We start from the raw sequence: 27,930 nt of genomic DNA, 5'->3' as shown, positions 1-27,930 counted from the left end.
TGTCTTGGAGGGAACAGGAAAGTTGTGTAAACCATCTGTTATCACCTAGGTATCAAAAGGTTCATTTAAACTTCACAAGACAAGAATTTGTAATTTATGTGCAAACTGGGCTTATCCTTTTCCTGTCTACATTATTTAACACACGTTAATATATATCCTCATGTCTGTGAATAAGAAAAGTAAATACAACAGCTGACCAGATATGCACAGCATTTTTATTAATTTAATCTTAGCTTCCCAAGCTTATCAAAAAGATGTATGTATTTCAAGGATTTGATTTTTTAGAACTTTACATAATACTCATACTCTCACAAATTCCTCTGACTTTTATACACACATAGCCAATGAAAAACTACGGCAAAAGAAATTAAGATAAAGTATTTGTGAGAGCTAACACATAAAACTTCACCTGCACCTGAGAAACAAATTAAATTATTTTTAAAACAAAAGTAAAAAATACTGTTCTCAATCTGTGCTGTCATTTGCTCCCAAATACAAACATCAAATGACAGAATATGCAGAGCTTGTCTGGTGCACAGTTTTTTGCCCATTCATAACTCTACTCCCAGCTAAGGAGCACTGGGACCGTGCTTGCTCCCAGTTCTGCAGCATGCACTCTACCAGTGTACAGTCAAGTACAATTTTAGACAAAGTGTCTATGTCTCATTTATAGGGCTTCAAGAATAGGGAGCAATGTGACAAACCTCTGGCATCTGAAGAACAAAGACTAGACTTTCTACTAAGAGGATATTTCTCATAAAAGATGTCCCGATCCTTGTTTTATAAAAAGGTTTATTTCTCAATAGAAAAGTATATTTTAAAACACAATTATTTGCTAACAGCAATATAAAACTCTACAGTTTTAACTTCATAAAAGTTTAACAAAACATAAATATTGTCTACCACTTACATTCCTATATACAGATCTTGCATTAGCTAGTTAAATAGTTAAGAGATAATAACTCAAAAATGAATGGCACACAACTACAAGATTCAAATTCCATGTCACACTGCACAACCACAGTAACACAAGGAAGAGCTTAAAATCCTCAGTCACTGGATTCTGCTTTGTTCTCTTTATAGCTATGTTCCTCTTCTCTCTGCAATAATGCACCAGTTTCCATGGTCATAGCAGGAAGAAAGTATCTGAAGCTCAGGCACATTCTCTTCTACCAGAGAACTCAGCTCTCCTTCCCGAAAAACATGGTAATAACGCATGAAGGCCTTTGTATCCAACATGGCATCAGTCTGGTCCCCAACAGACACTGCTGAATCCAAAGCTGAGTCAGTGGAGTCAGTTGTTGAAGTTCTTTTGAAAAACTTGCTGGCATCAGACTTACCCGCACCATCTTTATTACAATCACAGATGCAGTCCTTGTCTTCCACTGGGCCATTTATAAACGAAGCTTCGTCCCCCTTGCTCTGAGCTACACTCTGGTGTCCTCCATTTAAACTTAAATCCTTCAGGGCATGTGTGGCTGGTGACCACTGTGGCTTTTTGAGAGACAGGCTTTCCACAAACACATCATCATCATCATCTAAGCTCTGTTCATTTAACAGAGCCCCATGGTGACCTAAATCCAAGCTGCAGTGCCGTGAATGCTGAATGGGTACTGCACTGTTGGCCCACACTGCTTCATGTTTCAGGTGCTTCATTTTGTCACTTTGCTTTCTCAGGGCTGATTCATCAAGGGATCTGGAGAAAAACCATGAGCGGAAAGATCTTCCTAGAGCACTGTAAAATCTGTTTTCTTCCTCAGAAATTTTCATGCAGCAGGCTCTGGGTAAGCAATGGTCCATATTGCGGGGATGTTTTGAATCCGTTTCTGGCTGCAGATTGTTTTGGTAGCTGCACTCAGAGATGACAAGCTGTGCAGGGTGTATGTCTTGGCCTTTTGCACTATGGACAAAGTCACCCTTATCTCCAGCTTGATTTGATTCTGAAAAATGGCGAGAGCAAAAGGCCTTGTTCCATGGGACAAATACATCTTGTTTCTCAAAGCGACGATTCTTTTGTTCCATAGCCCAAACATAAATCATTATTTGGCCTCCAGGTGTCAATATCCTTGCCATTTCCTTTATTGCTTTGATTCTCCTTTGTTTAGTTGAGAAATGATGTATCACTGTGGAAAAAGAAAGGTATTATGTACTGAATATTAGTAATGACAAAGCATTTCCATCTTCGACCTGTTCTACATGTTCAGTCATCTCAGTTGCCTCATTCCAAATTATCACTTGCTGCAAGTCAGTAACAGTGCTGAATTTATAGGTACCACAAAGGAGGTTCATCTCAGAATGCTCTCTTTGATGATTATGCTCAATAGATAAAAATAAGAAAATCTGGAAGAAGGAAATCAATCTCCTCCCAAAACAGGGATTCAAGAAAAGTCAGGCATATAAGCTGAAGGTTTCTGTTTCTCTGCATAACCCATAACATGGCAAGCTTTCCCTTAAATGCCTAGCCTTTAGGTGAGTTAGATAATATCAAGCTGACTTTAGTTTTTGGCACAATTTTCAAGCTTATCTTACTGAAAATAGAAAATCTTTTCACCATGTAACAAACGCAGCAAAATGTAATATCAGTAAAAAGATAATTGAACTTTTATATCAGCACACTTGCAAAAGATCTAGTGAGAAAATTTAGACCAATATTCACCATTGCTTTAATTTTTGTCAAATTAAATTTAATTTTTGTAAAAAATAATGTCTACATCGCATGGCTCAGCATTTTATAATTTTTTTTTACATTATGTTATAGTAGAGAAAATAAAGTCAAATTTAAAATAAAAATTTTGATCACAATATTTTGATTTTCTTTCCAGGACAATTTCCACATTTTCAAATTTCACTCCAATGTGAAATTATACTACATTTCAAGATTTCTACATTATTTCTATCTTCCTATTTACCTGGAGTATGAATGAGCCAATTTAAACAGTCAGAGAATAGCTAAGAGAACTATTTTCTCTCTAAACTCTCAGAGGCATTAATTTGTACTGAGCTTGGACACATTGGTCATGTTGCTCTATATATCATCAGTACTAGATTTGATTCAGTGATGTAAAGGGGACTGATTCCATGGTTTGTTTCAAGCTAGCCACTTCTACATGAAAAACATTCAATTTACTCATGGAACAGCAGGTAATAGAGTATGTTCTTACCTGAAGACATTTCTCTATAAATTCAGAAAAATTTGATTATATTTTGCTGCTAGACAGTAGCCAATTGTAGGCGTAGAAACAGTGTTAGTTCAACACTGCAGTTATGAAAAGTGCATCCAACCAGCCCATCCAATTATTCAAAACAATGATTAAATTACCAAGGGGATAAAAAATGTAGCTTTATTATCACAAGCCAAAAAAAGCTTTCTTGGCAGTTCACATTGACAAGGCTCTCACAAACTGCTGAGAATACAAAATAGACAACTCTGAGAAGAGTTTCCCATCTACGTAGTCAGTGCTTGTTTCCAGTGTTTGTTTTGTACTCCTGACTCCAAGGCATCTTTTTTCAAAATTGAAAAAAAAATTCTAGAAAATCTTTTTTTTTTTTTGGTACAGGATAGGGAGAAGGGAACTGATATTTTCTTATACTGGAGTTAGGCCATATATCACCACAGAACCTCCTGCAAAATTTTATCAAAACTGACAGAGACAGCATACACATACAAGCTTAATTTACCAGAAAGAAATAACAATCAAGCAACAGAATCTGTGCAAATTCTTTAATGGGTTAAATATTCCTTCTAGTTAGAATCACTCTGGTGGTTCTGCAGAAAAATCAATCCTATAAACATGATTATATCAACAAATCTAAGAAGAGTACATAAATACTTGTTTTTCTCTGTAATAGGATGAAAACCACTTTATTTAGAATTAGATGGACACAGGCATACCATGTTTCTATTCAAGAGAGATTAAAATCCATTATTGCTAAATGTACTGAAATAGCATGTGAACTTTCAAACTTGTCAGGCTTATAATTGATATAAACACTAGATAGGTATGCTATCCTTCTGAGTCTGCTGATCTGATAAGCACTGAATGGTGCTACAAGACCCAAAATGTGAGTAGGGCTCACTGGCTATTTAGCCAACATGAAACAAAGTAATATGGTTACTCCTTCTGTTAGTCACCCTTTCCTTCCACTTGTCTATGTGAAAGATACATTTTAAAATAAATTTCTATCCCATTTCAAGTAGTTTGTTGATTGCTATCAATAATAATTATCATGCTTTGCACTTTGCTGATGAATTAAAAAACCCTGAAAGAAGCTCAATCAAGACTAGAGCTAAAAACCTAAACTGTAACTGGGTATTCTTTTTTTATCTACGCTTTGCAAATTATACTTCTCAAATTACAAGTAGCATTTTCAAAAAGAGAGATCAGAAAAGTTAAGATGCAGAGATGCTCTGGTCATTTTATTCAAGAAGTGCTTGTATGAATCTGAGTGCTTCTGACTAAGAGAAATCTGAATTCATAATACATAATACTTTATATGAATACCGAGCTCTGCTATGAAGTTTTCATTTCAATGCATTTGGTGTTCAAAACAGATGTTATGGAGAAACCAAGAGTTTGTCTTGAGCATCTAATCTGTTTAAGCTTTGAGCAGCCATGTTTAGATTAGTTTTCACTTGTTTACAATGCGTGCTGGAAGGAAATCTTTTCTCTACCACATATAAACAAACAAGGGATATGCAGATTTCCTTGGTCAACAGTGCCTCTTGAGTAATGGGAGTTTTGTTGTTTCATGTTGACTAAATTAATTTAAGTTATATATCCTGTAATTCTAAGGAACTGCTTCAAAACAATTAACTGAAATGAAGCCACATGGAAAGAATGCTCAGAAATTCTCATTTGCTGGGGCCAGAATGTAGGTATGTTGTCTTACCTCCAATTGAAATGACTGCATTGAAGCACTGATCCCTAAAGGGAAGGTTAAGGTTGTCACACACCAGAACTTCATCACCTTTCTTCCTTGCAATTTCTACCAGTCCTTCACAGTAATCACAGCCCAGATTATACACTTGACTGTTGACACTGAGATACTTTCCAGTTCCACAACCTAAAGAAAAGGATACTTGGTTAAAATATATATTGCAAGCATTTGTTCTCCCTCCCAAATCAGTGAAAATAATATGCAAGCTTTTCCTAATCCTAAATTTTCCTGGAAAACAAAAAGAGGGTTTGTGCTGACTAGCCTAACTGCTGCAGAGCTCATGTGGACTGTTGAAATTGTATGTTCACACTACTAGGACTGTAACAGTACCATCATCACTGACAAAAATACTCATTACACAGCCCTGTATAATAGCAGGTTTTCTGTATTTCTGTGGGGAACAAGGACAAGTGCAGGTGGGAGGAGGAAAGAATGGTCCTCTGTATTGTACATCTTTGAGAATAAAACCCCAACCATGCTGCTTCATACTGAGTCTTTATATAGCCTGGTGTCCTGTTACCAACAATGAGCATAAATGGGCACCCAGGAGAGGGTAAGAAAAGGATAAGCACGAAGGCCCTTTTCCCAATGTCATTCCAGCTTCCAGCATATTTCTGTTCGGGGGATTTCCTGAAGCCAGTGTGTTATGTCTTTTCAGTGGTCTGCAACAGATCTCTTTCCTTTGCTTAAACCCAGGCAGTACTTCTCCAGTGCATCCCATTTCTCTCCAAGAAGTCCTAAACCATAAAGGCCACTGACACAAGTCAGAGTGGAAAATTTTTACTTTAGATACAGCCTCAAAAATAACCATAAATCATAGAAGTTCTTTCCATATTGCAGGCACATCCTCTTTTTGGCTTTGTGCCAACGCATTATAACCCATGTAAATGTAATTAACTGTTCCAGAATGTCTTCTACCTAGAAGTCTGTCTTCTCAAGGACTGTGCTGGAGTGAATTTAAATCTTTCAGAGGATCCCTCAATGCCTTATGCATAACAAGCACTTTTCAAAATTACACTGGGAGCCTTTCACTGCAGCTCTGGGTCACTAGTGAGCAATAATTTCTGAATGTTGACAGCCAAGCAAAGGGGGAGCAGCTTGGCAAAGAGAATCAGCTCAGTACTGGTAATTCAATTTAAAGGCCTGGAGTTATCTTTAGAAACATCACTGCTTCTTGCAGCACTGCTGCTCTTGGTGATGTTAATGTGCACCATTATCTAGAGAGACAGCACAGGAACTATTGCAGAACAGAACAGCACTTCAGTGGTGGAAAAGAGCATATTTCTCAGCTAAAAGCAAGCACTATTCTTTGAGATAACACTTGAGAAAAATGGAAAATACTAATATTGCTAATGCAGTTCAAGGAATATATGCAATAATACATGAAGCTCTACGTGTTAGAAAACTACAAATTTTAAAGATTTTTATAAATTATTATTCATTATTGTGTTTGCTGAAGAACATTTATTCAACCATCATTAATTTGGAAAACTCTGTTGCTTAACACATGGTTTTTGTGAAGTGCTTTGTAATTGCTGTGAGTCTTTGGAAGTATAAGGTCCTCTTTGGAATAAATGTAAATAGTGTCAACAATCCCATTATTCTAAATATCTACATTTGTCAGAGATTCACTTTTAAATGAGTCTTCAGGCAGGTGAATTCCTTGAAGCTAACAATGGCCAAGCTATTTTCATGTGTTTTGATCAATTAAAAATAGTAAGGCAAATAGACAAAGTTATATTTTAATAAAAGGCAGTATTAAACTGAAAATTACCAATTAAAGATCTCATTTTGAAAATTTTAGTGCCACTTTAGCGCAACTCCTACTTAAACCTCTTTTATGAGGTTTAATAAGATCTACAGGAATCTGAGTATTGTGTTTACTTTTGGCCTCATAAAAGAGGTTTAATAAGAGACACAAGATCCCTTGTGTGCCTTAATGGGAGAATTCTTATTGGCAACTGTAAGGATTGATTTTGATGAAGTCTCATCTTCTCTCCAGGGTGCAACAGGGTGACCTTAAGCTTTCAGCAATCACTGCTCTTAGAGCCTCAAAAAACTTCAGCTAAGATGCAAATGACTTCTATTGAGGTGGCAATGATTTTGGCTGACAAGATTCAATCTAGCTCTCAGTTGAGTGAGTGTAGGCCATTGGATATTTCCTGAGATTAATGACAATGGTGCAGACATATAAAAATAGCTACATGCTCAAAATAACATTTATCAAGTATTTTGGTGTAATGCTCAACAGCAGCAGGAGAACTCCATATTATCTCCTGATTACGGCCTACAGCATATTCAAACAATGTTTTTCTCTTATAGGATAAAGCAGATGCATAATTTATTGTGCACATTTGTTAAACTTTGCTGTGTAAAAGTATTTTATTAGTTTAAACAGTATGGAAAACACAATGGTACAAAGTGCATTTGTTTTGCAACGTGCTGTGTAGGACTGAAGTCATAATGAAGCAAAGGAAACGTGCCAGCATCTGGAAGCCCCCTGGAAAGTCTGCAGGAACAACAGAAAATCCAGGTATAAATACTAGGGAATGCAGGGAAGACAATGCCATAACAGGAAAACACCTAAATATGGTGTCCATATTTAGGATCACAGGAAGATTCTCAGATTTATTTTTTTTTAATATATTTTTAACAGCAGTCATATAAGAAGATTTCTCTTAATAAAAAGCCTTGCTAGGAAGAGTTTTAGAACAAATGAAAACAAATAAATTGCAGACTAGTATTACATAAACCAAGTGATCTAAAGAAACTGAAATATTAAATAATTGGGCTATTAACATAATTTTTTCAAAAGGACTCCAGGGGAATGAAAGGTCATTAAGCTGGTGGGGAAATTGATAGATTAAGATTTAGCTCAACAAAAATAAGGGAAAACATTTATTTACTGTCTACATGATACACTGCCAAAGAATTAAAAGAAGCAGTATATGGCATCTAGCATTGGGACTTAAAAACAATTTCAAAACAGATTTAAACAACTTAAAAAACCAGCTGATCTGAAGGTTACATATGATTAACAAAGCTTATAAACAATCCTTTATGCCACCTCAAAGAATGGCTTACCTATATCAACAACGAGACTGCCAGGCTTCTGTTCCAGCAGGAAGTTCCGAACACGAGGCCATGCTTTGGTCTGCAGATCACTGAAGTAGGCAGCTGTATTTTCATACACACTGTGCACATGCTGCTTTTCTAGCCGGGTAGCCTCATGTTCCATCCTGAAAACATAATGAAGTTTCACAAACTGTTGCAGTATAGACTTTATATTTTATAGACTTTATATAGGCATGCATAATTCAGGACCTTGTACGCCTATATTCATAAACTACATCCATCTATCAGTCATATTTATACAATATATAATCATATTATGTTTGAATATATAATCGTATTATGTATGTATATGTCAAAGGATCTGATTTTATTTCATGAAAGTTGAGAAAAAATGTGAATGTATCATCTCCCCTGTGAAGCATTATGTAACTGCAGATGTCTATGCAATAATAGGCACATTGCCAAGTTCCCCGATATAGTAAAAGCTTATCTGGTGCAAAAGAGAGCCTGTATTCAGTGAAAGTGCAGAATAGATATAGAATCATAGAATCATTTAGCTTGGAAAGACCTTTACAATCATCAGTCCAACCAGTTGTGAACAGGATTTTAAGAACCAACCTTCCTGTTGTTGCTAATGTGAACAGGCAAACTACTAATGTGTTACTTGAAATACAGCCTGGTCCCTGAAACCTAAGCCCCTAAATCATGCATAAGTGATTTGTGGTTTATCATCCCTCTAGAAGTGATTAGCTTGCTAAAATTTTTCAGCAACAAAACCTCAATTTCCCTACTTCCACTCCACTATCTTCATGTCTTAGCACAGTATTTTAGTTTAGTGATCCAAGAAATGGTATCTTCTTAAACTTTAAGTATTACCCCTGAGCTCATGTAGATACCAAGTGGATGCAGACACTGAATCTCTTCATACAGAATCTTACATCTTCCTAATGTATCCTCTCATCCAAGGACCAACCAGGTGAGGTTTGAGTATCTGATGAAGGCTGATGAGGTTACATTCCAAAGTGTTAAGGCATTCTTCAAACTAATTTAAGCTGCCTGTTTATATGGGAAATATTTCTTCCCATTATTAAAACAAAACTTATTCAGTTGTCCAACAATTCCACGGAGATTAAAGCCAGATTCCAAACATCAAACAGACTAAGCAATGTATTATCAAGATAAAATTATAAAAGTGACTCCTTTGACTGCATTTGAAAAGGTCAGACGGAAAGACTTTAATTTACTTTCCTTGATTTTCAAATATTATACATTTAGGAACCATAATAAAAATTTCTTCTTCCTGTCACTTTTAGTCTTGAAATATATTAGTATCAGAGAAAAGATGAGAATATATGAGAAATTATTGTATCTATGAGAAAAAAACATTTTTGAAAATATATGTGTAATAAATAATGTGAGCTGGCACTGCAGCTGTTCTACAGACACAACCTGTCCTACAAATACAATCTTTTTAATTTAAAAATGGTAGTTAATCCCAGTGACTGAAAAAAAAAAAAAACAACAACATACTACAAGTGTGTGTGAATGTTTACAGAATAGTATGTAAGGCTTGATCCATTTCACTGGTACTGTGTCAGAGGTGGGGACAAATTGTTAACACTTTTCACAGTCTATTCTGACTGTAGTATCTATTAGTACCTCTCTTCAAAAGATTTATATTCAATATTTTCACAATCCTTTTCTTTTTTCTACAACCCACAATTTTCTTTTATCCTGCATTAGCTCACCTTTTACTATATGTACATATATATAAAAAATTAAATTCAGAAACAGTATAGTATATTGCTACTAGGCACATTTTCAGTTTCATTAAAGAGTGAAAAGCTGTAACAGACTGAACAAAAGAAGCAACATAGAAATTATGAAATAATTGAAATTATATTACATGTGCCAGAAGTTACTCAATCAAACTTTTCTAAGAATCCATTTCAAGTTATGTTGCCACATGGAAAGGGTTAGATGCAGTAATTTCAAGTAAGTATTTCTCAGAGTCAAAAGTCCAATCCTTTGTTTTCATTTTACCCTTAAATAAAATAAATCAGGTGTTTCATGTCGCCAGCTGTCTTTTTTCTCTGTCTCAAAACATATTCTGTTTCGTTGTTCAAGTGCCTAGGAGTCCTCTATTTATAAGTAGTAATTCCAAAGACTAACAATAATTTCTTTTATTTTGTTGCCAGACCAGCTCCTTGCTCTAATTTATATTTCGTGTTCAGTTACTATGTGGTTCAGTGTATCCAAGTGCTTTCTTTTATCTTTCCACTTGAAGCTCCTCGTTCAACCTCTGCAGTTTTTGAAAAGAACTGAAAAGGCAGAATGTTTCCAACCATTCATGCTGAATTCCAAACGCTGTCTTTTTTTCTCTGTTTTCCTAAAATGTCTACATTGAATTCCAATGCAGACTGAGATATGGCTTCGTTTCCTATTGAATCCAAGACCATTAAGTTCTTCTTTTAACTTTCTTGTTCACTGGAACTGGTACTGAGTCTTCAGCTACACAGGACATGCTGGAGACTTCCATGTCTCACAACACACCATTAGAAGTTATTATTTTTAGATATTCTTAATAAACATTGTCAAGAAAATAATTTGGCTATAATAGAATAATGGTAGTATACTAAAAGACAATTTATTTCATCCACTATTTTGTAACAATTTCCACTCCTGCTGATTGTTTATATTTGGCAAACAATTCAGGCACATGATGAAATCAAACTTGCCAATTTGACTTTCCAGTCAAGATCCATAATACTATCAGGTTTTACTTTGCAGCACGGCAGGAAATGTCCCAGCAATTACCCTCTTCATTTCAATGTTTACAAAACACAAGGAACCTGAGGAGTCTGCCCAGACCTGCAGCTGTACCATTTTCACACAAGTAAACTGTCAGCAAAAAAACCACAGAAACTTAGACCCATGTGACTTTATCAGCCAAACTCAATGCCCCTATTTCTCTTTCTAAACAAAAACAACCATAACAACTTCTTTGCTTTGAAAGTAATAGTCAGTGCCTCTGTTGGACATGAATTGTAGAAAACGTTCATTTCATCCAACTTCTGGATTTAACTTCCTAGACAATTGGAAAGTCTGTTTTGCAAAGTAGGTAATGAAAATCTGCCCAGAAATCCCACTGCTTCAGCATCTGCTCCAGTTCTCATTTAAACTTCCCAGAAGCTGTCTGACAAGACCAGTGAGGAGAAGCAGAAGGTGGTAATTATGGAGACTTTTCCCATGCTCAATCCTTCTTCTCTTGTACTTAGGCCCCTGCTAAAGGGCTCATGCAGAGGCTTGGAGCAGAGATGGGAGTGTGCAGTAAATTGGCACTGAGCTGTTCAGTTGCTCTGAGCTGTTCAGTCACTCTGCAGCAAGTCCTGCCAAGTCCCCGAGATGTGAATGCAGCTCAACAAACACCCACCAACTGCAAACAAGCAGCTTGGATAAAAACTGAAGAGCAGGATTCTCTTCCCCTTCAGTGCTTCCTGGGCATCCTCCTGGTGATTTGTTCATGAGACTACAACAGGCCCTGGTTGCAGCTGGTCTATTAAATGAAGAAACTAGATGAAAACTGTATTTTAATTCTGTTGAATTTGCAGGGAAATGGATCACCAGTCCATCACAGATAACTGTGGTAGATTAACAAATTGTTTGGATGTAAATAGGTTACAGTCCACTGACTTTTTCCTACACTGCTCTTTTCCCTCTTTGTTAAAGAAAAACCCAAAACCAATCAAACAAACCAAAAGAACCCCTAAAATATTATGCCTTCCAAGAAGGTAAAAGGAATTGTACAAACACGATCTATATTTTCATAGCCGTATATCTCACTAAGAGTTCTCTGGCTCTAAGGTAATCTAATTTCTTCCCATTCCATTAACATTCTGCAACCTTTTAGATAATTAATTTTTCAAGGATACTGCTTTAATAAAAGTCATGGTCCTTGGATATTTTTTATTGCTGTTGAAGTAGGAAATACGTTTCAGCAAGTGACCTTGAAATGAAAACAACCAAAATTAATAACCCCCATTTCCAACACTTTTTAAAAATAATGTGTGGGGTTTTGGGTTTTTTTGGGGAGGGCGTGTGCGTTTGAATTTTTGTTGTTGGTTTTGAAAGCATTTAATTTACAGTGTTGACTAATGGTATTAAATACTTCATCCTCAATTGGACAAAATATTTGCTGGCTCCCAGATTCACTGGGGCATCCTGAAACTGAAGGACAGGAGGAAAAAGATTGCCTCTACCACAGTCTACCAAAAGCTCTTCACAATTACCTGCAGTTCTGAATCACTTGCAGACTTCCTCACCTACCTCAAGTTACCTCCTCCCAGTCACCTACAATTTTTCATCTTCCATGTTCTTTTCATTTATTACAACTTCCCCCATCTCCTTTAGCATGTGCTATGTCAGCAGGACTATTTAACTTGATACAGCACAGCAATACTGTGAAGTCCTGACCTGGCTCTTGTGCAGCTCCTCCTTGCCTTTCTACCCAGGCCAAGCACAGTACCCAGTAAACATCACAAAGCTTTTGTCAATGGCCTCCTGGAACCACGCTGTCATTTTCCTGCATTGCTCTGATTTGTCTTGAAATCAATTGCTCTTGATTAATTTGCACCACAGGCCTTGTCTTCTGTCTTGCAACTGCCCATTTTCTCTAACCCTTTGATGAGCAGCATGGATTCACTCCATTCAGGGCAAGATTTCAGCCTATTAATGAGGGCCCCTCTTAGACACACTCATTTTTATGTGCTGATGGGAATTCTCAATATCATTTTGGGTTAGAAGAACTGCTTCAAAGACCTAGGAAATTCAGCACAGTTGTGTCTCTCTTTGTGGCCACAGCAACATAAATCTTAATTACACACGCAATAACCTAATTAATTGCTTAAATGGAACAGGATAAACCACAAGGGCTAGGTCCACATGCTCAGTACCCTGCTCTCCAGCAAGAACACAAGCAAATGTAGCTTTTAATAACACCTAAGTAAAAGGTGGGGCAGTTCAATTTGTATTTCTTCCTTCAGCCCTAGAATAGGGAGAATCACCTGTTCAGTGAGAAAAGTTTCCAGTTTACTTCCAAGACTTATCAGTCTTTTCATTCAAATACAGATAGCTATGGAAATTGAAGTGTACAGCCCTAGTGGACTATAAACCACAGTATTTTTCCCATGCAAAGACAAAAATCCAATTAATCTCCAACAGTAAAACATCATTGCAGCCCTTCTGAAAAACAAACCTAAGACTTCTTTATCAGAACTTTGCTCACCCTTGGATTGAATTATAAATTCAATAGCAGCAGCTTCTGATTGATGGTGATTTCTCGTTTCAATAATGCAGACAACAAAGTGATCTATACCAACATGCCAAGTGGCTTCCATTTTAAGCAAAGCAGCTATATTAGTAAACAAATGGTAATGAAACAAACTAATAGGAATACTGTCATGAACAGTTAAACTAGCTGCAATGAAAGTTTAGCAAGAGGATACAATAGAGGATGATTTGCTTACATAAGGCTAACAGCTCCAGTAATTAATTTCAACCATGCATGAACCATTATAATCCCATGAAAATGCAGAGCTTGAAATCAGAGCAAGGGGAGCTCCATGCAGCATTGCTAAAACCTTTTTGAGCTGAAATCCTGATTCAAAACCCTTCCTCCAGTGAAGCTTGGAAAATTCAGAAACAAAAAATAAAGAGCTGGGACTTGTTTGACAAGAACCACTGTTAGCTGAAACACTAACTGTGAAATGAACATTTTAAAGTAATTTCTTTGGTTGAAATGAAGTCACCATCACTGTATTTTTCCTTTCTAAAATACATAGAACTTTGTCCCAGCAAAACATTAAAAGGACTGACACTGCTCTTACAAGACCTTGGACAAAATAAGCTTATAGTTCAAGCTCTAGTAACTCAAAATGACAGCCATTCACTGTCACATTCATTTTGTTAGCTTTGTTTTCCAGTTTGGACAAAACCTAGTACTATGCACTGCACATTCTTGGATCAGTTAATCATTTAATATTCCCCCCTGCTGTTTTGCATTTAGGGTCATAGTCTATGTACATGAAACGTTGCACTGTAAACAGATTTGTTTTCACTAAGTACATAAACTGCATTCTGTAGATAGGTAACATTCTGCTAAATGAAAATGCACAAACATGGACCCTTGGCCATTAAGAAACCCTGGGAGGAGGAGCATACTCACGCAGAAGCTTCACAGTCCCTTTACGTGTCTGTTCATCCTTACTGTCACATCAAAACTCACAAATCACCTCCCAGCACTGAGTCCCTTCCTACTGAAGTCCCACACAGTCACAAACCCGTGATGCAGCATGTGCACTGATGTGGGTCTTCAGATCCTGCTCAGAAACACTCTGCACAGGCTTCAGAGGAGAAGTGGGGACTAGGAAAAATTTGGCCTACTAAGCAGGAAGGAAAGTCTAAAAATAAGTAGCGCTGAGAAGAGCAAAGTGTTCAGGTTTTTCTTCTTCACTATTCATATTAATTGCCATCAGGTGTCAATGCATAGGTGACAAAGGGATAAGAACTTAGGGAGAGAATAGGTTGGGGCTTTTAATTTCAGGGTTTTTCTAAACAAGCCTAATAAACAGTGCGTAGGGAGCTGATTGCACTGGTCTCAGGTCAGACAGTCTCAGAGCCACAAGAAATTAGATTTGAGAAACTGAGGGCAACATGTACGACCCCTGGTCTCATCATATTCTAGTAAAAAAATTAGGGACAGTCGTTTAAGATTTTGGAAATTGCAGTAGAATGGTACAGTTGATACCATTTTGAAGAGGATATTTAGAGGGTAGTTATCAAAATTCACTATCATGCTGGAAGGATACCCTGAGCAAACCTGTCCAGAAATATGCTTTGGACACTCCTCAATAATTTCTTTGTATGATACTTGCAGACAGACCAAATCATCAGGGTCCAAATGAACTGGATAATGGTATGAGAATTCAAATGTTTAAACAGTTCAAAGCAGACAAAAGCAAAGCAGTTTTGATAAGAATAACCAACTGCACAAAGACTGAAGGAAGCAGGATGGGATGACTGGCAGCAGCTCTGCAGAAGTGGATCTGGGCCATATAACATTTCACAGATTTAACACCATACATGCTATGTTGTTATGATGATTTTAGCAATATACTGTTGCCAAAAAAATAAGAAAAGAAAAAAAAAATGGGATCAGCGCACAGAAATAGGGCAAGTTACATAAAATTTTCCTTCTCCTACATTCAGCACTGCTGGCATATCAGGTTAAGCATTACATTCAACTTCAAGCAAGAATAAAATAGGAGAGAACAACTATGAGATACAGTATATATCTAGGAGATCAGGAATCACATAAATCCTGGGGAAAGAAATTTGTTTCCAAGGGATGGCCCAGAATGAGAGAGGATCATCTCATAACAAGAATGACTGTTGCAAAGTGAAATACCTGTTTTGCCAAAACTGAAAGGTAGAAAAAAGACAACAGCTTAAGCTACAACAAGGAAGATGTGGATAGGACACTTTAAACAAAAGAAGAACAGAAAAGCATTGGAAATGACTATGGATTGGGTAGGACATGGAGCCTCTACCAACGGGTTTTTAAAAACTTACGTCAGTTAAGCACCTGTCAGGAAATACTCTGTACCCTGCATCACTATCTCAAAGCCCCTGACCATGCCAATCTACCCATAAGCTTTAAATGCAGCTATTTTTTCTCCTTGGTCACTGCATGTCTCAAACATTTGTATACAATTATCATGCCTCCTCATTTTCCAGCAGTTAAGCATGCATTAAATATTTAGCACTTTCCATCTCCCCTGACGAATCAGTCAAGGTGGTCTTTTACAAGCACTGTTGTCTTTCTAAGCCTCCTCTCCATATGTCTTGATTCTTTAGGCCAAGAGATAGTCACAGGAATATTTTATTCCTGAATGTCATTCTACAGTTCTTGAATTACAGTTTTTAAAATTTCTTCTGTTTCCTCACACTCTGGGTTTGCGTTTAGAGTACTGTTTTCAGTTGGATTAGCTTTAATTTTTGCAGTATAATTCTCCTTTTTTTTTCAGTCATAGAGCTCATCACTGTTGGTGCTTACATGATACTTGCTGTAATACACAAAACTTCCCCATTTAAAATTATTTACAAACTGACTTAAGACATTAAACTACTTGAAAACCTTGAAATCTTCTGCTGAAATCTCAGAGACAAAAAGATAAGTAGCAAATTATCAAGTAGGATCTAAAATGGAGGCAGGCAATGGCTACCTTTGATCTCAAGATATAAAATGTTGTAGAATCAATTACAGTAATTACAGAACTACTAAGTGGTTTCTCTTGATACATTTTATAAACTACTCTTGATTATAATGTTTATCACAAGTGAACATATAATTTCCTATCTTAAAATATTCATATACAAATGTATTCAGTATTCAGCATATTTGCCAAATACAGTTTTAAAAGAACAGATCTTGTGGTAGACAGTACTAGGCACTAAGTTATCTCAGTAGATGACCACTTGAATGAAATCAAAGACAGTATGACTTTTTTTTATCCTACAAAACTAAAAACTCTGACTGATACACTTCTATTTTTTTTTTTTGTAAGTTTTAGTTATAGGAAGCATGTACTTATATTTATTTCTCAAAAAAGAAAAGGTGTCTCATATGTCTTTGAGGCTAGTGCTCCAAAGAGTCTTAAGTACTCTCTAATAGTAACTGGGTGTTTATGCAGCTGACAAAGGCTCGTGAAGACACACCAGTAATCCTATCATGGTTCAGATTTAGACCCAGGCACAGAAAAACTGCATTATGTTGTTACTGAAAGGTTGAGGTGCAACCTCTGTGAAGTGTCTGACACTGACATCTTCTTCCAGTGGTGACTGGAGTAGGCTGAGCAGCGTGAAGGCCTAGTGGTGCTGTAGTCAACATCCCTAGAAAAGATCCCTTGTTTTCATAAATCACCAGACCTTCACTCAAAGATTATTTCATTTTAAATGCATTATAGTATGAGTGACACCTTTTTACATAACTTGTTATTTCCAAGCCCTCTATTTTAAAGACAAGAAAGGCTTTGAAAAATGTAATTTTTCTTCATCAGCATGGAAGGGAAAGGCTCCCTGGGGGAGCTGAAATTTCACATAAACACTGCTGAAGTTCTCTATTTGGAAAATATTTTAATCCTGTGGCCTTTTTAGGTGGAATTTATTCTTTTCTTAAAATCGGGAAATTATTGTATGATACGGGAAAAAAGTTGATACTACAAACATCAGTATTTAAATGGAGAATCTAAAGAAACATTAGCTGAGAAGAAACTTGGGCTGTAAGTAATTAACTTCTCTGAAATTACTACATGTTGATATGAATGTAAAGCTTTCTTCAAAATTGAATGCTTTTCAACAGCAAAATACAAAACAAGTTATACAGTGCCTTCTGTCCAACTGCGTTCTGCTTAAACTTTTCTGACGGAAAAGAAATCAGCCAGGATTCTGTGTCACATGGGTTTAAGTCAGTTACATAAAGCCTGGCTATGACACAAGTATTTATCTTATTTTTCAACAGTTAGACTCTTTTTCTCCCAATCATTCAGTTGATACTCCTACGTCCATCTATGAGGGTAAATACAAAATTTTTTAAGCACCAGTGTTTTTACTCTTCATTTTTATTTAAAAATTATTTCATAAGCATATAGAGGTCTGAAATAGTTTTCCAATCTCTTTAATCTTCATAAATATGAGACATGTGGCCCTCAAGCCATGGTTTTCTGTCAAACAGGAGTATTCTGTTGCTTTTATGACCTGTGAATTGGCCCATGTAGATCCTGGTACTGCAAACAAGCAGACATCTGCTTAACTTTATGCTTATGAATCACCTTACTGACCTCAGGTAGCCTATCGATAATAACTAAAAGCAGGAATTTGCAAATTATATTTTTCAAGACCAAGCCTTGCACTGTTTCTACTGTACCATATTCCGATTCATCCATCCAGAACGGACAGCAAAATATCTGCAAATCTGAGTTTGCATGGGAAATGTTCGTCCCTTGATGTAGGGCTGATTTCAAACTCTGTTCAAAGACATGGTCTATAAATAGCAAATATTCCTGAAATAAATGTATTTATGGACTAGACTGAAAACAAATTACTAAAACAAAGCCAACCCTCTGGGGTCCATCAAGGGGCAGGAGAAAGTCCTGAAAGGACCAGTTCTGTTGCTCGTGGAGAGGCTGCTGAATGATTTTCTTATCTCTTTCTCAAGTTTCATGCACAGAACCATAAACTCCAGAAGCACGCTTCACCAGAGCAACTATATCAGCAAGGAATGTTATCCTGTGCACTAAGTCAACACAGCAGGGCTGCTGAATTCTGCCAGAAATTCTTTGCAAAGGAAAAGGCACGAGCGAACTGACTCCCTGAGCTCTGGCTGCTCCCACTGATGCTCAGCGGGAATGAAAATCCCTTTACAAACATTCATTAAGCAGCGAACACTCTGCAATGCTGAGAGCTCTATGTGGAGGCAGTAGCTCAGTATTTAGAATCCTCTAGGAAAAGAAGAAAATAGTCATGAACTGTTACGGCTTAGGACATTGCTTAGGACTGTCTGACAACACACAGCGCGTACTTAATTTTTAACTAAGCAGGCGACCACGGAGAAACTTGCTATTGCCGTGGTAAATTCCCCCCATTTGGTAAAAACTCCCCTCCCCAAGTGCTACACCAAATTCAGCTCCAGCATCCACGCTGGTTCCCGCATCCACGCTGGTTCCCAGCGCTGCAACCCGCGGCTCGTTCAATCCAAATGTGACACGGGGGGAGCGGGGACACCGCACGTGTGTGTAAAAAATTACTTAAATCCCCAAATCCTTCCCTCTCGGGCTGGCTCAGCGCCAGAGGGGCGACTCCCGGCTCTGCGGGCAGCGTTTTTAAGATGATCATCTCAATCTGCACAAATGTACCGCGACGCTTTTTTTTTTCCCCCTCTTTGGCTGCTGGTGTGAGGTCGGGGTGGGGTTTTTGCGCCCTCCCCACCGCTGGGTTTTCCCTTGCCCCGGGGCGGAGCGGGCTGCCCCCCGCAGCCCCGGCTCCGCGCTGCCCGCCGTGCTCACCTGCTCCCGCGGCGCGGCTCCGGCTCCGGCTCCATCCCCGCGGCGGCGGCGGCGCTCGGCCGTGCGGGCCGAGCCGAACCGAGCCGAGCCGGGCCGGGCCGGGCCGGGCCGAGCCGCGGGGCCCCCGGCGGAGCGGCGCGGAGGGGAGCCCTCCCCGCACCTCTCCGCCGGGGCCACCCCCGCCCGGCGCGTCCGGATCCCTCAGCTCCCCGCAAGCGGGAGGAGGCGGGGTGAGACAGAAAAGGGGCCGGGCTATCAATGCCCTGTTAACTCTTCTCCTGGCGGTCTCGTCTCGTCCCTTGGGCGGCTGCTGCCAGGAGGGTGGTGCTGATGGGGATGATGGTGGCGGGGGATGCTCCGTCAAGGCAGTGGGGAATGCTGGGGGGAGCAGCAGGGTCCCCGAGCTCCTCTAAGCCGAGGTTGATGGGAGCCGTGCTGGCTGCTGATGGCAAAAGCGGCCAAGGAAGATTAGCCCTTGCTCATTTAAAGGTTAAGCGCAAAGCTAACCTTTGTGACTAGGTCCTGTCTGCAAGTCTTCCCATCCCGTGGCTCTTGAGAGTGAATAATTTCTTTCCCCTACTCCCGCACTCATTCCTATTAAAGCAGTCTAAAAATGGCAGATTGTTTCTATACTTCGTATACTTACAGGTGTTTATTGCACAAGTACGAAAAAAACCCAGCCATTTACCAGGACCCCACTACAATTAGCACTATAAACACGAGCTAAAGAGATACTCACGTCCCAAGAACTTATAAATTATGTATAAGAGATTACAGATGAAGAAGAATGCAATGAAACAATTCCAGCCTGTATGACAGGCAGACAACTCAGCACAACATTGCACAAAGTACTGAATGTAATGAACCACTTCCCGTTACATGTAATCTTTTGCTCAAATCAGTTTTAATGTACCTGAAGACAGGATTATGAGGAACAAGACTGCGTATTGATGGGATTTTCAGGACTGACAAAATTACTCAAGAACATGCATTCCCTTTACTTTGATAATCCTACCTGAATGAAAAGATTCAGGGGACGAATATAAGAACAAGATGAGAATAAGCATACTGGAGACACATAAACCTAATGTTCTATTAAATGTACCAAAGTAATGGAGTAATGATGAGACTCTTGATCTCCATTAGGAAGGAATTAAACAGCTAGATAATAACTAAACACCTTAACACCATCAAAGAGCTTTGACTAATATGTAAGACATGAATGCCCTTTGCAAGCATTGTGCTGACTTGTCCCTATTATGCCATACTTCATGTACATTCTGCTAATTTAATTCTGTAACGTAGAGTCAGCTAAACTGGTGCAGACAAATCCGGGTCTGCCATTCCCAGACTCTTTCAGATACCTTTTCTGGAAGATGATGCCATATATGCCTCATTCTTCCTTCAGGTAAAATTACTCACGTGTGAATACCACCTCATGTTATTTGTTGACATAAATATTTACTTATTTTAAAAGCTCTTCCATTTGAAAGAACTGCCTAAATTCAACCTTCTAAGAAAAAGATTCTGATGTAGACTCATAAAACTGTGGGGAATTCACACAGCCTTTTCCCTTACCATCTAAGCTTTCCTGGATGTTCCTAAAACTACAATTGCGTATCAGTCTTACAGAGTCTCTCCAGACTTCCTGCTTCTGATGCATTTAGAATAGATGTTAGTCATGTAGCTTAATACACTTTAGGGGGAAAAAACCTAAACCCTTATTTTTATTAAGGTTTTATTAAGGTTAACCCACTCCCCACATTTATTAGGGTCTCATCATGGTCTCATCATACAAATTTAGGCAGAATGAGAAAAGAATACCTTTTCCTTTGGAGTACTATGCATCTACAATTACATAGTAAACTGTAGTCTGTACCAATCCCTCCTCCCTAAACGATTAAAAGAGCTCATTAAAATCATTTTTTTCTATATTAAAAAGGATTTAGGTCATTAAATTAAGTGACCAAACACTGGGAAAGCCAGAAGGCTGTCCATGAAACCTTAATTCAGATCTCTTGTGCCTGTGCATTGCAACCCTGTACTTAATTATGAATTTGTCTGCAGAATACCAGGCTCCATTTGGAACATCTGAAATTATGTAGTGGCAAGCATGTACGACTGGCTAATTATGTTGCCTCTTGCATTCCCATTCATTTATTCCTTTACTTTCTAGCATCTCTTTTGTGCTCATCCCTATCATCTTTCATCTGAATATTGTCCTCTCCCTGGCCTGTCTGAAACCTTTACCCTTAGATAACCTTTTGAAGCCATTCAGGTAAAGGTTTTTACTGTAGAGTTACAGCAAATGCTAATTATTCCTTCAAAGATTGTTTGTGATTTACTCCAAAGGTCAGGGGAAAAAAGGAATAAAAGGAATAAAATGAATAAAAGCAAAGCAAGGGGAAAAAGAGAAGGAAACTCAAGGAAATAAAAGTTTCCAGGTTGAACCAGTAGAAAAATAAGGAATCAAGGTCAGTCTTTATGATTTCATAGAGCTTCCTTATTACAAAGGCTCAGCTCTCAAATTACAAGCTTTACAAAGAGACAGTTGTATTTGAAAGCAAAAGGAGGCATTAAGTTGCCTGGTGCCTTGGAGGGGAAGGATCATGCTGTAATTGTAAATAAGGCTGCAGTGTCTCAGTAGACATTCTGGAAAACTCATGGTTTTTTTTAAACTTGTGACAAAAACTCTACTTTATGTCTGCTTCCATTGGAAGAAGTCCTTGTCAGTCAAAGACTTTGTTTCCTCTCTACAATAAGTAGTACAAAGAATAAACACCTTTGAGAAGCTTATTTTCTATGCAGATGCTTAAGAGGTAGCCATGAGCTAATGACTTACAACCTTGGTTGGTGAATTTGGTCTTCACATAGAATTATAATGTTAGTGTCAAACTCTAATGTTGTTTGAAAAAGTTTTCCACCAGAACTAACAACAGATGGAAGCAGTGGTGTTTGTGACAGTGCTACAGCAAACTAAAACCAGTAGCTCCACTTCATGGGACGTTTTAGATCTGAAAAAATATTCTTTAGCACCAACTATTTGATTTTTTTTCTGGAACATGAAAATCCAAAGAAAATTCAAGCTAGAAAAACCATGCTATTTCTCAAATGAAATAGGGTCTCTAAAGGCTTAAGTTTCCCAATGAAATTGAGTATAAGCATATTTTGTTTGCCTGGCAATCTCAATTTCACAGAAGTCAAATTTTCAAAAGAAGCTGCTAAAAATGGTAGTTACTGTCCTGAGTGCTTCAGTCTTTAGGGACTTTCTGACCCTTTCCCATACATGGTCTTTTCAATCACTGGCAATAGAAACTTGATTTCTTAAATAAAATTCATATCCTCTGCTTCTCATTTGCTTCCAGGAGTTTTAAAAATAAAAAAATATCCTCAAAATTTTGATAATATTGTGTGCTGAGACATGCTGCAGGGTACAATGGATTTACTTTGCATGGGAAAAGAAAGCAAAACAAATTTACTGAAAGTAAGCCAGTACTTACATACTGAAAATAAGCCATTACAGTCCAGTAAAATTAAACACTCATGACTTCAGGAACAGAAGTGTGCAGATATTTTTTCCCATAGGCTTACTATGCAGTCAAGCATGTATCATGGGAGATTTTTAATGTGTGACCTTCACAGCCTACCATGCAGAGCTGCTGTGGGGATTAACTGGTTAAGATTTGTAAAGTGCTTTGAAGATTATAAGGCATTAAGTTGCCCAAGTGCTAAGCACTATTATTTAATACTTAAGTACAACCAAGCTTTACAGGACAACTCATGATCACCTCACTAGAAAGAGTCTTTGTTATTTCTTTGTGATGTCCATACAGTTGTTGCAAGAGGTAAAGCAAGCAGAACTGACCACGAAAGAGGGAAATTTCTTTCTTGTTTCACTATCAGAGACTAAAGTGTGATACAATTGTAGGGGTATTGCAGAAAAATTAGTTGAAAAATAATTATTATGAAATGCAATGATAGAAATCCACATAAAAATGCAGGGTTCCTTAGTGTTCCAGTACTGTCCTTTTCACTACATCCTATCTTGCCCAAGTAGATCCACAGACCATTCTCCAGCAGGTAGAACTTCAAATCCCAGACCTACAGATGGACCAAACTGATCATCTGAAAATGCTGCCAAGTGACAGTAGGGGTGGCTAAAATCTGTACATTGGTAAGGTGTACTTCATACAACTTACTGCATTTTAGCTTATTTAAGTCAAAATTTTGGAAGAAATATGAACACAGACTGCTGTCTTTATAAATCAGATTGGGAACACCTTGTTCTGATACAATTACTTTGTTGGGTTTCATTTTGATATAAACCTTCCTCTTTCTTGTTTTGTAATGTCAGTTTTCAGCAGCAGGAAGTCACTGGGGTTTTTGTGGTAGCAAAAGGACAAAGTATTTGCTAATAAAATGACAATGCAAAACAGGAAAATATGACATAATTTTGTACTTAGGTAAGCTGGAGATAGAGGAACAAAAGTGTTTCAGGATTGCTGACAGGCACAAACTATAGAGGTTAAGGTGGCATATTGTTGGACCCTGAGCTGCATCCCAGCATCCTGAAGTCATGAAGACCTTATTTGGCATGCAGAGAAGGAGGGTTGGGTTTATTTACCTTACAAGGACTAATTATTATTCAATGGAAGCGTCTTTTCAGGACAAAACACTTAGTACTTGCATTTCTTGCCTCTGCAAAAGTGCTGCAGACATTTCACAAGGACAGACTTTTCAAGTATATGCATTTCCTCTCTGTGGCTAAAAATAAAGATTACTTTTCTATAGTGTTTTAACATTTTGATCTCAATTGAAGCATATGATAAAAATTTGATTCACTGACTGTCTCCAGCATGACCTGAAATTCAGCTTTAGAGATAAGTCAAGGTAAAAGAAGGAAAACAGAAAGTGAATAGTGTACTTGCACAAGAGAGATCCCTGTCCATTCCTGGGTCAAGGAAGCTACAGGCTCCTAATGCTTCTACTTCTCTTCAGAAATCATAGACTTTGTTTCCTCTATTAAGTTAATAACAACCATTGTGTCACAGAAGATCAAATTACTTGTCCAAAAACAAATGAAGTCCATGGATAAGCCAGAGTTCACCTTAGCTTTCTAGACACTGACCCTGTCCCAGACTGCTTTAGTTATTCAATTTAGAAACAGCTTAAAACAGACTAGAACAGTGTGGTGCACATTGTTCAGAGAAAGGATTTGTGTGTGGTGCCAAATGTGACTCAGTGCACTCTCTCAACAGGGTCTTACCAGGTTTTTGACCAGCTGTCCCAGGAGATGTGGGAAACTGGAGGCAGTACTCTTCCTTCAGATTCAGCTCTTTAAGCTCAAAAGTGTTCTTGCAGAGATTCAGGGCTTCTTTGTTCTCAACACATTTTAGAGCTTTTCCAAGCCTTCATCTGGGGCCCCACTGACCTCCACAGTTGCTCTCCCATCAGTGTCGCAGCAAAAGTGAAAAAAGGAACTCAGCTGTAACATTGCTTTCCTTTGTCTTTTCAGGAGCTTTTTTCTTTGATTTTCTTACTGCCTTGTCTTTTGTTTAAAGAATCTTAAATCACACAATGACTGCTACTCATTATTCATTTTACATTCAGTATGGGTTATTTATGGTGTTGCTCATACCAACAATAAACTACTTGACCTGCATTAGTATTTTTAATGCTTATTCCAGCAGAAGGGAAATTGTGTTTATGAAAAGGCAGACATTTACCAGGTGCATTACAAATCTAGTTAGAATTTAAAAAAAGTTGGCTCTTCTGATGCCTGAGTTACTGAGCTTGAAAGATACAACTGCTATTAATTTCTCATACTGGGCAGATTGTCACACACAGTTTGGAAAGGGGTGAATGCGATTCAGTTCTCATGTGATTTTGGTGTACTGAACAAGAAACACAAACACTGTAAAAACAGAACGATCAAAAATGTTTTCAAATGTTGCTAAAGCCACTCTCTATTGTACCAGACAGAAAGAAATGCAGTAAGTGAGCATCCCATCATTCCCCCCATGGAATGGGTCACACACCATCAAGAGGCAGTGCCACATGGGCAGTATGGAAGGATTCCATGCCCACAGTCTCCTCATAGTGACAGCAGACCAAGATCCATCACAGCAGGACCATGTGCATCTTTCTTATCTTTTCATTTCTTCAGCTGGAAGATGAGCTTAGAATAGGACTTTAAATATTCTTTTGCTGAACAAGGTACCTGAGCTACTGGGAATATGTCAGCTCTCTGGCACCCTAAGCTCCAAGTAGAAATTGTTTATCTGGGGCTGTAGAGTCTTTTCTCCATAGTGCCTGAGGCTCCTATTCTTCCCTTCCAGACCCAATGCTATAACTCAGGACCAAATAGCCCAAAGTGCTCATCTTGACCCAAAGCACAGAGCTCTGGTTTCTTGTCCACCAGCCCATTTCACAGGGGGAAGAGGAGGTGGCAGGGAGATTAGGCTAATTTAATTCTTCTGATCACTAAGAAGCAGAAAACACAGGTGATGTGCTCCAGTAAGACCTTCTTGTCTAACCTGCATCAGAACTAGGAAAATTCTCACTTCAGATGCAGATGTGTAACACTGAGAATTTCTATCCTAAGTAGAGAAAGATATTCTGTCTTGGCAAGAAAAGCTGTTAACATCAAAGAGTCTGAATTTGAGCTCTCAGTGTTTCTAAACTTATTCCCATGGTATTCCTCTTGCATACTCAATCCAGCAAAATGCTGAAAATGTTTCTTCTATTCTTTTGTATTTAAAAATAGATTGATGGAAAGGAATTCTTTTGGAAGCACTTAGAGATGGCTCATAGATCTATTATATTCCAAGACCTTTGCCTTAGCCCATTTTTACGCTGCAGTAACAAAGTGAAGTGTCTTATGCCTCATTGCAAACTGATTTGCTCTCCCTTCTCTTTCAGTTTAATTTAGTTTCATGAAAAGATATTTGGAAAAAAAAACCAAAATCCAAAAAATGAAGAGAACATTACTAAAAATAAAACCAAGCAAAGAACATGTGATGAAGAGTTGCAGAGTCCTCTCAGTCCAGAAGAACAGACTTAGCAAAAAATGTGCCTTTTTCTTAACCCCATAACAATTAACTCAATAATAAGTAGGAGTTCTTCCAGTAGGATCTGGGAAGAACTCCTATTATAGTTATGGGTGTCCACACAGGGGGATGGGATGAGCAAATCTCTATCCATGTTTATCATAATCTCACCTACAACTTCTACCTCAACCACTTCATTCCAGAATCTTTCTTTCTGCACCCTCCCATGAGCAAGAGGAAACTCACATTCAGAAAGCAAGTGGAAGTGGAAGTGAGTGCTGAAGAACAATGATGTGGCATTCTGGAGACCACACCTCAAAGATCTTTCTCAAAGGCCTTTATGTCTAACTTCAGATAATAAGTTCATAAAAGAGGGTCTCCAGCCAGTGCTGTGATAGATATCTGATCAAAAGATCAGCAAGTCTTCACAATTTGGCTTTGTGGGGCTGCACATCATGTACTGCCCACAGTCTACTCTCCTAAATCTAATCTCCTAAATCCCTCCCGAGGCCACAGAATTGCAGGTGTGCAGGTGTTGTGAAAGCACCCCTAGGCTATGCTCTGGATAGGAATTAAGTCAATTGTTAGGTCCTGGGAATCTTACTCTCTTTCCATATCTAAAACTTTTTAATAACTTTCCTTTTCCTTCTACAGAAAGGAGAAAAATCCTGACAAGGCTGCTGAACTGCTGGTGCAGTCCATTGCAGTTCCAGGCACAAAAGAACACTACCTCACTTGGAAATTTCTCATCCTTGTTCCAGGCATTAGCTCCCTCAGCTTCACTTCCCAAGAAGACCCATGCTGAGCAGGGGATTCACTGCACTCACAGGGGCACTAAGTACTGAGTTGCTATCCTGGTGCTTTATTATGGAACTATTTCCATTTTGAAGGGAGCTGCCTGTAATTTCCAGCTAGGTCTTTTACAGAGGCTTTTACTTAATTGTTGACAAAGCTTTTTTTCACTTTTTATAATAAACTGTCTTTCTGAATTTCACTTCTCATCTTGAAAATATACCTTCTTTAGTTCACTAAAGCTGTAGGTTCACTTTTCTTGTGCCTCTGAAGGATCCTAATACCAGTAAGAACACCCAAACACAAGACAGAACTTTAGCAGACTTTGAAATGATTAGTTATTTTTGACTTACCCATAGAGCTTACTTTCCAAGAACATTCAGATTTCTCCTTTGGAAGCATACTGTTGTTGCCAGCAGGGAGAAATGAACATATTCCTCTATTGATCTTACTTGGAGCATTTAGGCCTCAAGAGAATGACCAGTGGCAGGAAAAGCACCTGGCATAAGGAGTAAAAAGATGTGGTTGAAATGCAGTACTCCCAAAATCTTCAAATAGCTGTGTAAAATGTTCTTGAGCTTGACTTTAGGTTCAATGAGTTGACTTTAGGTTGGCATCTCTGTATTTTGACAGGAATTGCAACGACAGCCTGAAGGGAAATGTCTGTTAAGGGCCAGAATGCTGAATGTTATTGCATTCAGAGGGACAGAGATCAGGGAACTTCTTTACCTTCTCTGGATATGGTTACACAGCAAGCTGTTTGGCTTCTAGCAGTTTAGCCACTGCCAATCACACCTGTCACATAGCTATGTTCTAGTTCTGCATCCACAGCAAAGATTTTAGAGCTTGCTAACCACATATCTGCACTTAGACAACATACACAATTCCCACTAAATCAGACAAATGGATGCTGCTGAGTCACCTGTTTGGAAGTGTGTTTAGTTATATAACCCAAG

At 38.3% G+C, this 27,930-nt stretch overlaps 1 protein-coding gene across 2 annotated transcripts; it reads right to left on the bottom strand.

Moving 5' to 3' along the window:
* Positions 1-193: 193 nt before the first annotated feature.
* On the bottom strand, positions 194-27,351 carry TRMT9B (tRNA methyltransferase 9B (putative)). Of its 2 annotated transcripts, none has more exons than XM_054295241.1 (4): positions 27,328-27,351; positions 8,023-8,177; positions 4,891-5,064; positions 194-2,123 (listed from the first exon to the last, which is right to left on the bottom strand). In XM_054295241.1, exons 2-4 carry the CDS (start codon positions 8,174-8,176, stop codon positions 1,084-1,086), a joined length of 1,368 nt encoding a protein of 455 aa, XP_054151216.1. In that variant the 5' UTR covers position 8,177; positions 27,328-27,351; the 3' UTR covers positions 194-1,083. The 2 variants fall into 2 exon arrangements, with proteins under 2 accessions (XP_054151216.1, XP_054151209.1); XM_054295234.1 differs by lacking the exon at positions 27,328-27,351 and adding an exon at positions 19,134-19,200.
* Positions 27,352-27,930: the final 579 nt, after the last annotated feature.

Source organism: Melozone crissalis, unplaced genomic scaffold (assembly GCF_028551555.1).
Source record: "Melozone crissalis strain CALT ecotype California unplaced genomic scaffold, PUWL_Pcris_2 ptg000006l_1, whole genome shotgun sequence".
NCBI classification, from domain to species: Eukaryota; Metazoa; Chordata; class Aves; order Passeriformes; family Passerellidae; genus Melozone; species Melozone crissalis.
This window is presented reverse-complemented; position numbering and strand designations above follow the sequence as displayed.